Source organism: Diabrotica virgifera, chromosome 1 (assembly GCF_917563875.1).
Source record: "Diabrotica virgifera virgifera chromosome 1, PGI_DIABVI_V3a".
NCBI classification, from domain to species: domain Eukaryota; kingdom Metazoa; phylum Arthropoda; class Insecta; order Coleoptera; family Chrysomelidae; genus Diabrotica; species Diabrotica virgifera.
In genome coordinates this window covers 142,202,598-142,219,536 of record NC_065443.1, presented here as the reverse complement: position 1 = coordinate 142,219,536, position 16,939 = coordinate 142,202,598, and the positions used below count along the sequence as shown (strand labels likewise).

Here is a 16,939-nt window from a genome sequence, read left to right as displayed (position 1 = left end):
AAAGGATTTTTGAATTTGAGACGTATTACCGAATAGCCCGCAATACATCTAAGTTTCAGAATTTTTTTCTCTTGTTTTGGAAAATACCTCCATCACGTTTTTTTTATATGTTATGCTTTATTATATTTACTTTGAGAATTTAACAAAAAACTGAGAAAAAAAGTTGACTAACGTACCATCCATAAAGGATTTTTGAATTTGAGACGTATTAACGAATAGCGCGCAATACATCTAAGTTTCAGAATTTTTTTCGCATGTTTTGGAAAATACCTCCATCACGATTTTTTTATATGTTATGCTTTATTATATTTACTTTGAGAATTTGACAAAAAACTGAGAAAAAAAGTTGACGAACGTACCATCCATAAAGGATTTTTGAATTTGAGTGGCATTATCTACTCACCGTCAATACATCGCCCGTTTAAATTTTTTTTTCCAAAAATATATAACATATATAACATTTTTCTTGTCAATATTATCTGTTTTATTCATTTTTGATAAATTTATACCAAATTTTTGTGAAAATATGAAAAAAAAATTTATGGATGAAATTTATGGCTAAGGTAACACCGGTAATCTATTTTCTTTTGTTGTTAGTTTTTTGGCAGTTTTCATTCCCGCTTCCAAAAGTTTTTCTTTCATTTCTTCATTAATCTTATTAATTTCTGACTCTTCCTTTGCTACTTGTTGTTTATAGTTTTCCCTTAAAGTCTGTCTATATTCTTCTGCGTTTTGTCTTATTCTGCTATGGTCAATAGCCGTTGGTTTTCTTCTAGATTTCTGCGTCTCTAGTTTGCTTATTTCTATTTTGGCTCCTAGTATGCGGTGGTCGCTGCCAGTTAAGAATTAGTGCAGTTACGTCTTCGAAGATTTGTTTATTTTGGCAAAGGAAGTAGTCTATTTCATTTTTTGTCACCCCATTTGGGGAGACCCATGTCCATTTTCGGTTTGGTTTCTTATTAAAGTATGTATTTATTGCATGAACATGAAGGTTTTGTTGTTCCAAATATTCTAGTAGTCTTTCACCCCTAATATTCCTTGATCCAAGTCCGTAGTTTCCTATTTTGTTTTCTGAATCTTCCATTTTCTTTCCGATTTTTGCGTTAAAATCTCCCATAACGATTGTTGTTTTTATATTTTTGTCTTCCATTGCTGTGGTGATGTCATCATAAAAGTTATCAATTTCTTCCTCATCATGTGTTGTTGTTGGAGCATATACTTGTATTAGTTTCATTCTTGTCTTCCTGTTAATTTCTAGTATGATATATATCCTACTCTATCTGATATGCTCTTATACTCGATTACGTTTTGTTTAATTTTCTCTTTGATCAAAAATCCTATTCCTCCATATGTTTCGTCCTCCTTTCCTTTGTAATAGAGGCGATTTCCTGATTCTAGTTCTATACACATTTCTTCTCTTCTTTTGACCTCTGACAATCCTACAATGTCCCATTTGAATTTAGTTAATTCCTCTTCGAGTTCGTACAGCTTTTCATCTTGAGCCATGGATCTGATATTATATGTCGCTATGTGTATTCTGTTGCATTTCTTCTTTTTCCGTTTTCTCTGATTCGTTCTTGTCGAGCTTTTGCCTCCCCCAGAATCCATGAGGCAGATCGGTTTCCCGATGTGGGACTCTGGATTTCTCCTACCCACCTGGGGTCCATTTCCGCTTTGTTGTAAGTTCGACATTGTTAGTTTGGGGAAAATAGCCATAAAACACCACGCTGGCCAGGCGGGTTGGTGAGTTGTAGGAATCACATTTCCTTGACTCCCTGTAACTGTTGTATGGTTATCCCGCTCATACTCGGTTACCAGAGCCTCGTCTGTTATGTAGCAGGAGGCACCAGGTAATTTTAGACTACCACTCGTGCAGGTGAGGTTGCCTTTTGGATCGATTGATGTATTGTTGTTAAGTCCGATCCCTTACCTCTGATTTGTTAATTAATAATGTTTTAATTGTGATAAAATATAGAGAATTAAATGGACAGCCAAACAAAACTGTGTCTAGTACATACAAAAACCTATTTAATATTGCCTCAGAATTAACATCTTATAGTGCGTTTAATAATTTTTTCAGGGACTGTAGTTTTTACAAATTTTAATTTGTATTTTAGCTTATTAAGAAATTTGACCAGCCCCATTCCGTAAGTTTGTGTCATTATATTGTGAAAAATAACAAAATCTATAGAAAATGCTATGGAAAATATGTAGGTTTTAATATGTTTATAGATAACATATTACTGTCTTTGACAAGAAAAGTAGTTTTACCTGATCTTGAATTTTTTGCTAACTTGGGAGATTGGCCTCTGTCCACCCACAAGCTTGAAGGAAAATTTCCAATATTTTCTTGGTGTGGAAGTACTGAAAGCTATGATGTTATAATGCCTACTTATGACATTACAGAATCCACTTTGGAGAATATGGGAAGGTAAGGAAGTTGTTCTTATTTCAGGGGATAGGGGAACACGGGGCGGAATGGCACGTAAAGCAAACTTTAGAAAAAATCAAGATAGTTGACAATAAATTTTTTAATAGGTTTTAATGAATACAGTCATAAGAAAAGCATGGAAAAAAGTATAATTAGTGGAAAATAACTTTTATTAATATTACGCCTAACATAATTTTTAATTTACACATAATTCACAGATGAAAACTGATTCATCATCCTCACTATCTGTGTATGCACAAGAATTATGTGCCCAACTGTAGCACGATGAGCATGCTACCCATCCTTCATTGGAAGTTGAATAGAAGTCTTGACGGTATAAACACTGGGCATCATCTTCAGTGTCACTGGAATCAGAGTCTCTTGTCTTGTCTTTCAGACCTTTATTTAACAACACCCTCTTCTTTTTAGCCACCTTCTCTTTAGTGGCTTTACTTCCATCTTTACTGAAGCTGACTTTTCTTTTTACTCGCTCTACTTTTTTAGCCGCCTTTTTTGTTTCTTCCTTGGCCTTTTTCAACTCTTCGAAGTATGACGATAAAGTCAAAATTGCTGTTTTTCCTTTTTTTCGAGAAGTTCTTTTCTTATTCTGTTCCACTTTCGGTATCGGTAGAACATGTTGAGGAGAAGCAGTCGGAAATGACGTTAGGTTACTTGTAGCTGAAGGAATTTTAACAGGATCTGGCATCCATGAACACTGAGGAAGAATGGGTAGGTGTTCACCGTTAGATGCTGGTATTTTAGAGTATGTTCCAATGAGTTCAGTAGTGGCATTATTTTGACTAATTTGTTCTTCCTCAACTACTTCATCTGTCGTTGACAAATCATTGGCATTACTGGGCTCCAAATTATCATCTATTTCTATTAGAATATCTGTTGGTGCAGATGGAAGGAAATCGTCTTCAGTAAATGAATTAACATCTAGAGGCCAAATTCCTGTTTTCTTGAAGCCGGTCAGTGCTGTTTTCATTGTAGCTGCATTAATAAATGCAGTTCCAAACAACGATGCAATCTGAAATAAAGTCACTACTTTTACAGGGTTTGATCTTAACCATCTTCGCACTTCCTCTTCATAATAAACACTAATAGGCTTCATCAGTGAAACATCTAAAGGCTGAAGACGGTGCGAACAGTGAAAGGAAAGAAAGAAAAAAAAATGAACAGGAAAGCAGAGCAATATAACTCCGTTATCTCGAGCAAGATCAATGAGTCCAAGGTTCTTCGTATGTGTCGAATTTCCGTCGAACAGAAGCAAAACAGGAGCATCTCTTGTGGCCTTAGAAAAATATATAAATTTTTTAAACCAACTGACAAACGTTTCGGTTGTAACCCATCCCGAGTGAGAGACTTCTGCCCAACCTCCAGGTGGCAAACCCAACTCGAACTCTTGCTGCTTCCGTTTCCTGGGGAAAATTAACATCGGGCCCATGTAAGATCCACTGGCAGAAAAACACAACTCCACAGTCACAGTTTCACCTCTCTCAGATGATGTTAGCGTGCCTACCTGCCGTTTCCCTTTCCCGTCTCATCACAATTGAAGATACGATCAGAAGTCAGTTTATATTTATCAATGCATTCTTTTAGAAGAGATTGGAATTGTGCTACAGCTACCCGATTAAAGCCCATCGCACGAGCTCCAGAGGTTGCCTCAGGTTTTCTTAAACTTAAATCGGGATGTCTCTTCAAAAAGCCATTAATCCAGTCTTGTCCTGCTGTTTGATTAATTTGGTTAAAATTATAACGATTCCATTGCGGTGTGCTAACTGATACGCCAGCCTGCGCAAATCTTTCAAGGATAATCCAAACAATCTTTTTTTCATGTCTTTAACGTAATTAGTAAGTTCTAACTCCTGCTGTTCATTAAAAATACACGTAAATTTTCCTGACTGTTTGTTAATGCGAAATTCCGAACTATCTCGCTTTTTCTTGACATATGGAGCCATATGTTGATTTTGGTACACCATATTGAGACGAGGCTTTGTCTAAACTTATATTACCGTCAATTACTGCGGATATTGCCTGTTCCATAGAATCCACAGGCCAACTTTGTCTCTCTGTTTTTCTAACATAGTTTCGCACCATCTGTAACAAGAAAACTTAAAGGTAGTTTTTTCTTAAGCAACAAAAGATAAATCGGGGCGGAATGAGACATGTCTCATCCTGCCCCGAAGTTCGTTATTTTGAATTTCAAAGTTTTGTGAGGTTATATAGCAATATTTTAAAGAACTATGGGGGTTTACAGCAAGCTAAAATGAGATTGAAGCATATGAGTTAAGTTATTTACGTGATCATTTATATCCATTTTTCATCATTATCATCATCATTCAGCCTATACTTGTCCACTGCTGAACATAGGCCTCCTGTAGTTCATCCCACCAAATTCCTGTCCTGAGCCGCTTGCATCGAATTTTGGCATATCCACTTCAGGCCATCTGTCCATCTCGTTGGTGGTCGTCCTCTGCTTTGAAAGGCGTCCTGTCTGAGTCTCCACTCGAGAATACGTTTCGTCCATCTGCAGTCCTTCGTTCGCATGACATGCACTGTCCAGTTCCATTTCAAGGTCGATTTTCTTTTGATTGCGATCAAAAGAATATCAACCAAAGGCGATTCTTGCCCCGATCTATGGCGCAAATCTGTGTTGGTTATTCAGTCTCTTAGGGTTAATCCCAACATGGATTGTTCCATTGCCCTCTGTGTTGTTCGAATTTTGTTTACGGACGTCTTAGTGAATGTTAGCGTTTCCACACCCTAGGCTAGAACTGGCAGCACACATTGATCAAAGACCTCTTTTTAAGCAGAGCTGATTTAAAAACGTCTCTTAGCTTTCCATAAGCCGCCCAAGTCAACCCTATTCTACGTATTAATTCGTTGTCTGGTTAATGTTAATGGTCTGGTTGTCTCTACTTAAGAGGAAACAGTAGCGAAAACGCGTTCCAAGATTGCGGCTGTAATTTTGAATATTTTTTCGAGATATTTGGCACACGTATTCGTAATATAATAAAAAATGGCGGTACAGAGCCCAATTTGAAAAATATATTAATATGTGAAAATTACTCTGTAATACAATAATCAAATTCAATACAATACAATAAAATATATAAGTAAATAAATACAGTAAATACAATATTCAAAAAACGAGCCTGTACCACCATTAAGAAGAACAAAAAAATACACTTTCTTCAAATAAACTTTTTTATCCGATGCCTAGATTTTGTGTCATTTTGGAACTACTAAAATTTTTTATTTCATTAGTAGTTCCAGAATGACACGAAATCTAGGCATCGGATAAAAAAGTTTATTTGAAGAAAGTGTATTTGTTTGTTCTTCTTAATAGCGGTACAGGCTCGTTTTTTTAATATTGTATTAAATACAGAGTAATTTCCACATATTAATAGATTTTTCAAATTGGGCTCTGTACCGCCATTCTTTATTATATTACGAATACGTGTGCCAAATATCTCGAAAAAATATTCAAAATTACAGCCGCAATCTTGGAACGCGTTTTGGCTACCTGTTGATCGCTACTGTATCACCTTAAACGAATTTTGTGCCCCAGATATTTTGTATGCTGATGTTTGTCCTATACTTGTTCTAGCTATATTGATGTTCTCACCCAGAACGGGGTTTGTCATCATTTGTGTTTTTGAGTTGTTGATCTATAAACCCAATTGTGTAGAGGCATGGTAGAGCTTTTCGCACATTTAGATGGCATGATCAATGCGATCTGTTATCAGGACTATGTCGTACCTGAGGTGACTAAGTTGCTCTACGTTTACATTTATGCCCTTTCCGTCTAGGTTTGCACGCTTACAACTGTATTCCAATAATGTTGTGAACAGTTTTGGTGAAATTGTGTCACCCTGGCGAACCATCCATTTTCACTTCCTGTAAAGGAACTGGGGATCAAGTTTGACAGAATAAACAGCAGTTATTAAAATATATGTTGGAATAGTTGCAGGAGTGTAGAGCTTTCTAAGAATTGAGAAACTATTCTGATACTTTTGTAGTTTGTTTTCCAACACGTTTTACAAAATATTAATTTTCTAAACTCCTATGTGACCTGCGATTGCATCACACCAGTCGTATCCAGGATAACAAGTTTATTTAAATCAAGACCGCAATATAGGGCTTTTCAACAATTCACGTTTGTTTCGGGCTTTTGTCATATTTCATATAAGATTAATATATTTACATCATACATCTTTGGTTTCTATCATTGGTATATACCAGTAACATATGACGTAGATATAATAATATTATATATGACATATGACAAAAGCCCGAAACAAGTAGGTAACCCATTTGGTGATATGGTAAAACCTTTTTAAAAAGCTTTATATCTTATCTGGTGATTTTTTGACCTTATCTACATATTTTTAATTCTATTTTAAAATAAAAATAATACGATTATATTAGGTTTGTTTGCCTAATGTTCGTATCATACAAAAAGTCTAATCTGTAATATAAAAAGATCTGCCTCTGTGGTGTTCAACCGTGGATTTCTCGATGTTGTTATGCTATGCATGCACTTATGCATTATTATATCAACATAACAATTTATCAGTTTTATCTATCAGTTACTGGTGATGCTGTAGAGTTTGAAGTGATTAGTATTTTTCATAAATGTAGTTTTGTCACGTTTTGTGTTGATTTGATCATCTACTAAAATCTAAAAGGTAGGTGTAGATATTACTAATAATTAATATTTTTTCAGTTTTTATTTGTATCAAAAATTTGGCAGCATGAGCAAAAATTACTAGGTGTTTCAACTCAAAAATGTCCTATAAGTCTGTATGAGACAATTGAATTGTGTATCCTAATTTCTGTAAAAGTAATTTTTGCATGTCAACTTAACACTCCGATCGACGACGTCTAAATAAGAACATAACTGCACGACGGTGGTCTATTGGGAACAAAAATACTACTATATTTTTATTTTCTTTTGATTAGTATTTTTAAACACAATATTTTTATTTGTAGGTATTTATAGGGTATCTTCACCTCATTGGAAATATTTTGTTTGTTTATGCCTACCTTGTATTAAATTTAATTTAAAATAGATCAAAAATAAGTGATATATTTGACATAATAATTTTAAGAGCTTAGCACACTTACGAAAAATCAAATTATTCTTCCATTTTACAAAAACCAAAACAATAATCGAACTATACTAAAAAACACAAAGAGTTCAGCAAAATTCTATTACACAGAAAATACAGAAACATTAATCACGCAGATATTTTCCATGTATGACCAACATTTGCCAAATGTGCAAAAATATTGGGTTTTCCTTATCTTACAATATTTTCAATGCCCTCTTGATAGTATTCGATATCTGGTGGGGATTAGGTAGGTTTGTGTCGGCATTCCAGAATATTTCGTAACAGCTTGTAAATTGTCTTCGTTATTAGTATATGTATTAGAATTATTATGTTTGGTATAAGAAAAACTTAAGTACATAAACGAACAAAGGTGGTCTAAATCAGGATAAAGTAATCTTTTTTTTTAATAAAATGATTTCTTTTTGTAAAATATAATGTAAAACGTAGGTGTTCATTTTTATGAAAGGTACTGAAAATCCCGACAATGTAGATAATTTATTTTAAAAAACTAACGTTTCATGTCATAGCCTTGACCTGACAGACCACCGTCATTGAACGGAGTGTTAATGGATTGGGAGTAGTAAATAAAATATTTTGGATAAAAAATGTTACGTTACTTAGATGATACTTTTCTCTTTAGCAAACGGTTTAATGTGGACTTTGTGATCAAGAAAAAACAAGAACCTGTTGTTCGTCCACATTCTCCACAAGCAATCACAAGCAATGTTGATGGAAGAGGACAAGTTTTACTTGAATCTGACTCCTACTCAATTCCAGATTCTATGCCTGATAGAGATTTAACCGAAAAGGAAAAGAAGCTATACGAGCATAAATATAAAGCAGAGTGGGAGAATCATGATTTCCGAAAATGGATAAAACCAAGCTCGCAAGGCGTTCATTTATGGTTGATGAATCCACAGACATTTCCTCAGATAAACATTTAGTAGTTCGATATAATAACAATTTCAAGACAAAAAATGAACTTTTAGGGCTCATGTTAATTGAGATAGCTACTTCGCAAAATGTGTATAATATTATAATAACCTTTTGTAAAGAAAATAATATTCCATATAAAAATAATTTAGTAAGATTTGTTCCGGTGGAGCAAATGCGATGATGGAGGCGCATAGTTGTCTGAAAACTGTTTTAGTTAATGACATCCCTGATCTATGCATCATGAAATGTATTTGCCACTCTTTAGCACTGTGTGCCTCTTATGCACGAAAAATAAATATGCGTGAAAATTACCAAATGATACCGAGAAGCAGGTCCTTCTAGCAGTCCCCCTAGACCTCCTACGGCAGGTCCATTCTATCACCCCTATCTTACGGACCACGTCCACAAGAACCTGATCTTCGACGTTTCTGGGGCCCAAGCTGCACCGGGCTCCCATGTCTGTTAGAATCAGTAGGGTCTGCAAATTTGAACTCCTCCTGCAGGTGCCACCCGAACGTCTAATCCCCCAGAAACCTTATGGTCTCACATAAAGCCACAAGTCTCTTCAAAGGCAACTTCTTCACCTGGCTCGACTGCATAGATGCCGATCCCAGGATCTTCCACCTCTGAGAAGCCAATGCCGGGCCTTCCCAGAGGACATGTGAGGAGATTTCCTCCTCATTGCATAGACTGCACCGTGAGCCATCCGCCAATCCAAGCAGATGAAGTTACCGTCGGAGTCTACAGTGGTCGGTGAGCACACTGAGTACCAGGGAGCATCTTCTACTATCTAGAAGTAGCAGTTGAGCTGTGAGACTTTTGAATGGCCCCACTATACAGGGTGAGTCACCACTAACGCGACGGAAGATTACAGCGAAATGGTAAAAGATTTGAAAAAAATTTTTAATTAGTTTTAAGTTAATAAAATCTACATTTTAAAATTATTTTGAAATATACAGGATGTCCCAATAAATGGCGGCATATCAAAGTTATATTTTTTCTTATGGAACACCCTGTATTTTATTGCATTTTTTAATTGTCCGCAAAAAATAAGGTATAGTTTCATAAGGCTTCCCTATACTTATGTAGAGAGTGTTCTGAGTTATGTTGACTTATCTTAAAATGTAAAGTTTTAAAAGAGGGCTTATTCTCAAGTTATTTAAGAAATTATAAAAAAATACTTTTACATCTAAATAGTTGGATATTGGTTGAATGTATTCCATGATTGATTATTACACATTTATTTACATTGTGTTCAACATTTATAGTTTCATTATTGGATTATTCAATGTGTCATATGATGCTTATTTTAAATGGAACACCATGTATATTAATTATTAATTATATTAAACGAAGTCACCTCTTTCGAATGGTTTATGGATGTCCTATACCTATACCTAGGTCTAATAGTTTTTGCGTAATCTACAATTATTTAAATTCTTAATCTGTAAATCGATTTTATAACAAAAGATGTATCTTATTGTATGACATCGTCATTTTATGACAGTACGGTCTGGTAATTATCAAAAATATAAACATCCATGTATGATATTCAAATTTAATTATTCCTAAAAATGAATAACCACGTTATCTACGAAAGAATAGACATGGTACTTTGCATTGGGGAGTGTTTGCAAAATTGTATCTTACTTTCTAAAGTTTACGCTCAAAAGTAGGTATCCTGATAGAAGACACCCAAAAAAGGACGTTTTTGAGAAATTTCGGAAAGTTAAAGTTAAAATCCTAGTAAAGAAAAAAATTCGGGTAAATCAGTCAAACGACTGTTAGAATACTTAAGAGAAACCACTATTATCCGTGTAAAACTCAACTACACCAATATTAGACCGAACAGGAGTATGATAAATATTTAACTTATCGTTTATGGACTTTAGACTTTGGAGCAGATCCTGATTTTTTTAAATGTATTGTATACAGACCAATCTACCCATTTTTCATAATAATGGTCTAGTAAATAGTCATAATTTTTGATTTCATTATGATATAGTAAACAAACATTTATATCGTGCAGTTTAAAAATCGAGAGTGCATAAATATTATTTTTAAAATCAATTTACCGTTTAAGAAAATTGTAAATTACGCAAAAACTATTACTCCTAGTTATGGAACATCCCTATACCATTCGAAAGAGGAACCTGTGTTTAGTATAATAATTTATTAACATACATGGTGTTTTATTTAAAATAAGCATCATATGACACATTAAATAATCCAATAATGAAACTGTAAATTTTGAGCACCCTGTAAATAAATGTGTAATAATCAATCATGGAATACATTAATTATAAAATAATTACCAGACCGTACTGTCATAAAATGACAATGTCATACAATGCCATTAATTAACTACATATTTTGTTAAGAATCAATTTACAGATTAAGAATTTTAATAATTGTAAATTACGCAAAAACTATGACACCTAGGTATAGGACATCCATATACCATTCGAAAGAGGTAGATTTGTTTAGTATAATTATTTATTAATATACATGGTGTTCCATTTAAAATAAGAATCCACATTGAATAATCCAATAATAAAACTGTAAATTTTGAACACCCTGTAAATAAATATGTAACAATTAATCATAGAATACATTCAACCAATATCCAAATATTTAGATGTAAAAGTATTTTTTTATAATTTCTTAAATAACTTGAGAATAAGCCTTCTTTTAAAATTTTACATTTTAAGAAAAGTCACCATAACTCAGAACACTCTGTACATAGGTATAGGGAAGCCTTATGCAACTATACCTTATTGTTTGCGGACAATTAAAAATTGAAATAAAATATAGGGTGTTCCATAAGAAAAAATATAACTTTGATACGCCGCCATTTATTGGGCACCCTGTATATTTCAAAATAATTTTAAAATGTAGATTTTATCAACTTACAAACCACTAATTAAAAAATTTTTTCAAATCTTTTACCATTTCGCTGTAATCTTCCGTCGCGTTAATGGTGACTCACCCTGTATAGTGGGGTCCAAAAGTCTCACAGTCTAGCCTCTCTCAAACCTCCACAACTGACCCAGGATTCCTGGGATTTACGTAGAACAAGCTCCCCGAGACTACCCCGACCCGTACTGAAGAGCAGGCACCCCAATCACAGGTTCGGGTCTTACAGGCGGCAGAGTGGATGAGCCCCGTCTTGCCAGGGCGTCAGCCCGTTCGTTGCCTTCCACACCTGTGTGTCCCGGTACCCATACCAATCTAACCCTGTTGGTCAGAGCAACATCATCCAGTGCTCTCTTGCACTTAAGAACCAGCTTAGAGCTAATCTTGGGCGCTTCCAAAGTCCTTAGCGCTGGCTAGCTGTCAGCGCAGATAGAGATGGTGCTGCCTGAGCAAGCCCTGTCTGTAACCTCTTGAGCACATACCAGGATCGCAAAGATCTCGGCCTGAAAGACTGATGCATGAGAACCGAGCGCCTGGTTAGACTCAAATCCGACTCCACCATCATACACTTCAGCACCTGTCGTCCATTCTTGACCTATCTGTGAACCAGGTGAGCCCATTCTGACAGATTAGTGTGAGTTCTCGTACTATCCTTGGTCAGGAAATTGAACCAAAAAAGGAGCATGAGAACTCAAATTGAGGAGCCATGCTGTCCTGTACCATAGAAAGTAGAGGACAACACTCGATTAAACCCCATAAGATGTTGCAAGCTGCACAGACTAGATGGTTATCATTGTTTGTTGCTGTTTCTAGATAGCCCGATCAAAGAACAATCTGACCCCAAAAAAATAAAGGAAGGATGAAAATTTGGGAATAGGTAGTTGAAATTGTCTATTATTATATAAGAAAAAGTTTACAATTCTACATCCCCTCCATTTTACAAAAATGGAGGGGAATACCCTCTCCCGAAGATGAAAAAAATACATTCAAAATAAGACCGGAATTGGACAAAATGACTAATTCTAAACAACTTTTCTTCTATAGAGTTTTTTCACGAAGTCAATACTTTTCGAGTTATTTGCGAGTGAATATGTTCATGTTTAACAAAATAAAACATGTTTCTGGACGGTTTTTCTGAGATAACTCAAAAAGTAAGTATTTTAGCGAAAAAAATATTCTTAGCAAAAATAAAGCCCATAAAAAATTGAAAAAAATGGTGTACACATGAGGTCTGTAGACCCAGTAGAAGACGAGTTGCAGCTAATGAAAAGTAGGTTGTTCTTTGTCAAATTCCAAATCGAATATTTCAATGTGAAATAACCCATAAACGGAGCACTTTTAGGGGAAAATTCATTTTAACTTTTTTAAAGTGTTTAAAAAAAAGGTTCATTTTTGTTTTTAAAAAAAACTTGTAATATTAAAAGTAAGTGAGTTACGCTCAAAATATTGTTGGTCCCTTTTATTTTTTGGTAAAAAAATCGCGAAAATCACCCTCTAATTAGCATCACATATAAATTTTAACATTACCACTTCACAAGTTACTTTGACTATGTATTATTTATATGATCTGTAAGTTTCATCGGTTCAAAGTGCTTCGTTTTGAAAAAGCTGTAGTTAAAATGGCTTGAACGAGTAACTAATCACGAGTTTAGGCAAATTTTGAACAGCCATAGCATAACCAATTTTTGTCTAACAAGAAAACAAAAAATCAAAAATATTCAGAAAAGCAAAACGTACATTTTATTACTCTGAGATTTTTGGTATTCCTAATTGTTTTTAAGTTAATTCCATAAACAATTACGATTTTTTTAAAATAAAAAAAAAATATTTTATTTTAAACTAAATTTTTTTCAAAACTGAGCACTTTAATGAAACTTATAAATAATATAAACAATACATAAGTAAAGTAACTTGTAAAGCGGTAACGATTAATTTTAATTGAGAAGCTAATTAAGGGGTGATTTTCGCCATTTTTTTACCAGAAAATAAAAGGAACCAACAATATTTTGAGCATAACTTACTTACTTTTAATGTTAAAAGTTTTTTTAAAAAACAAAAATAAACCTTTTTTAAACACTTTAAAAAAGTTGTAATGAATTTTCCCCGAAAAGTGCTCCATTTTTTGGTTATTTCACATTGAAATATTCGATTTGGAATTTGACGAAGAAGAACCTACATTTCATTAGCTGCAACTCTGCTTCTACTGGGTCTGCAGACCTCACGCATACACCATTTTTTTTTAAATTTTTTATAAGGTATATTTTTCCTAAGAATATTTTTTTCGCTAAAATACTTACTTTTTGAGTTATCTCCGAAAAACCGTCCAAAAACATTTTTTTTTTTGTTAAAAATGAACACATTCACTCGCAAATAACTCGAAAAGTATTGACTTAGTAAAAAACTCTATAGAACAAAAGTTACTTAGAATTAGTCATTTTATCAAATTCCGAACTTATTTTGAACGTATATTTTTTCACCCCCGAGAAAAAAATTTTCACCCCGTATTTTCCAATGTTTGTAAAATGGAGGGGATGTAGAATTGTAAACTTTTTCTTATATAATAATAGACAATTTCAACTACCATTCCCAAATTTTCATCCTTCCTTTATTTTTTTTGAGGTTTTCGTAAAATTTTACGTTTTCTGATCGGGCTAAGAATCCTTGAACAGTAGGTGTGATGTTCTTCAGCATTATTTTAGAATCGAAGCCTTTGATAAAGTATCAGGAGCAAATGAAATTAACGATTTGCTAAACAATCCATTAAATAAAGTCTATCTTCTCTTTCTTGAATACATATTACCAACTTTTACAAATCTAAATTTAGGATTTCAATCTGAAACTCCAAAAACGTACAATCTCTACCCCCGAATGTTTAGTGCCTGTAAATTTTTATTAAGTTGTTTTATAAAACCAGACTACCTAAAAAATACAGATTTAGAAAATATTCAGTACCGCGACCCACAAAACTTTCTTCCGCTTAATGAAATTTACTTAGCTCCTAAAGTAACTGAAGAATTGATCAATCACCACTTAACCGAAAATGTAAAAAATGATGTTAAAATAAAATGTCTGGATTTTTATATTGAAGCAGTTAATCACATCCATAAACGGTTTACTTTCAATTCAGTTACTAACTGTATTAAGTCCGCCAAATATTAAAAAAAAAACAGAAAGTATCGGTCCTCTAGGCTTAGTGTTTCCAAATCTGGTTAACGCCATTAATACTTTAGATAGATACATAGTTTAGAGAATTAAAATATTCAAACTTTGATTTCTCCTTAAATGAAAATTAATTTTGGAAGGAAGTGTGTAACTCCAAAAATTCCAGAGCGTACAAATTTTGTAAACATCTTATTTACATACCACTAATAAGCACAATAATAATATGTATATAATTTTTTATGTAAACAACTTATCGTTACTTAGTTACCTTTTTTTTTATAATTTGTATAATTAAAACACTCTATTAAGCTTTATTCTAATTGTTTTATTATCTGAATATCTGAAGCAAGTGTGATGATTTTTAGTTTGTTGACCTGGCAACGGATGGATATGGATGATACCCAATTTGGGTTCCGCAAAGGACTTGGAACAAGAAAGGCATTGTTTTCGTTTAATGTCCTCTCTGAAAGATGCTTAGATATGAACCTAGATATTTATTCCTGTTTCATCGAATTCAAAAAATCATTCGACAGGGTCCGACATAAAAAACTAATAGAATTATTGAAAAACAAAGATATAGACAGACGAGATTTACGAATTATGATCAATCTGTATTGGAATCAAAAGGCCAATATAAAGGTGGAAGAACAAGAGTCCGAGAATGTTGACATAAAGAGAGGAGTAAAACAGGGTTGTGTTCTGTCGCCAATACTGTTTAATGTGTACAGTGAAACCATATTTCAGGAAGCGATAGCGGAACTAAGTGATGGAATCTCTATAAACGGAAGAATAGTAAATAACATGATAATGATAATAAGAATCGCTGATGACACCGTTATGATGGCAGACACCCTGGAATCGCTACAAGAATTGGTAAATAGAATTAACGATTATTGCATTAGATATGGACTAAAAATAAACAAGAAAAAACTAAATTTATGATTGTCTCAAAAACCGACCGTGGAAATGAAAAGTTAATGATAGAGCAAACTCATTTAGAAAAAGTAGAGACATACAAATATCTGGAAACCTGGGTTGAAGACAAAAATGGCCAAAGCAAAGAAATTAAAGTCCGAATTGAAACTGCAAGGCAAGCATTTTTAAAAATGAAGACACTGCTTACAAACAAAGACCTTCAGTTGCCTCTCAGATTGAGGGCTCTAAGATGCTACATATTGTCTATATTACTATACGGGATGGAAGCAAGAGACAACACATAAGAAACATAGAAGCGTTCGAAATGTGGTATTACGGAAGAATATTGAAAATTCAGTGGGTTCAAAGGATTACCAATGTTGAAGTGCTACGACGTTTAAATAAGGAGGTAGAAATTATGAACAGTATAAAAGCAAGAAAATGGAATATTTGGGTCACATAACCAGAGGAGAAAAATATGAGTTGCTGAGAATTATTATGCAAGGAAGAAGACGCATCTCCTGGCTGAGGAACCTTAGAGAATGGTTTAACTGTAGTTCATTACAATTATTCAGAGCAGCAGCCAACAAAGTGACCATAACCATTATGATAAGAAGAAGACCTGGCAACATTGATAGCTTGTGCATTTACTTCTTGTATCGGTACATGTTCAAGTAATTCTTCACAATTTATCAACAATTAATGTTATTATAAGAGGTTAAGTTACACATATTTTCTTTATAAAAAAAAAGATGAGTGAATAGATTTTAATTTTATTAACCAGATATTATCTTCAAATTCTTTTTTCAATATTCATATTCGCAAAACATTCGCATACATTTTGCTAATGCGAATATTCGCGAATGCGAATACGAATATATTCGTTACATCACTAATATGGATTTTCTGATTCAGCTCGATGAACTGAGTCAGAATATAACAAAATTTTTCGGAAGTTTCATCATGAGGAAAAATACAAATTGCAGGTTAGAAAATTAATAATAGATTAGATTTAAAGAAAATATTGAAGGCATGACTGTTTTACAAGGATTATTTTGCTTACTAATATTTTTTTCTTTCAGGGTCACGTTGGATATTCTTTCTGTACAAGGAAATACAGATGAACGGTGGGAAAGTCGAATTCCAAAATTGTTTTGGCGAGGTAGAGACTCCAATAAATATCGCCTGGAGTTAATAAAAATAGCTAGGAAATATCCAGATCTGTTTAACGCTTCCTTGACGAATTTCTTTTTTTATAGAGATGAAGAAGCTGTCTATGGACCAAAAGCTGAACATGTTTCTTTCTTTGAATTCTTCCGTGTAAGTATTTATAACTTTTAAATTTACTTTAGTGTGTTTGTCTGACTGGAGAATCTATTGCAACTGGCTGAATGACTAATGTCTATGCTATTAAGAGGAAACAGTAGCGATCAACAGGTAGCAAAAACGCGTTCCAAGA

The 16,939-nt window shown here is 33.8% G+C and overlaps 1 protein-coding gene across 1 annotated transcript in view; it reads left to right on the top strand.

The window, feature by feature from the left end:
- Nucleotides 1-16,939, top strand: part of LOC114326372 (protein O-glucosyltransferase 2) — a 31,793-nt gene that overhangs the window by 11,984 nt on the left and 2,870 nt on the right. The window contains exons 3-4 of the mRNA XM_028274730.2: nt 2,118-2,431; nt 16,563-16,800. Of these exons, the coding sequence (XP_028130531.2) occupies nt 2,118-2,431; nt 16,563-16,800 (552 nt within the window). The remainder of the gene's footprint in view (nt 1-2,117; nt 2,432-16,562; nt 16,801-16,939) is intronic.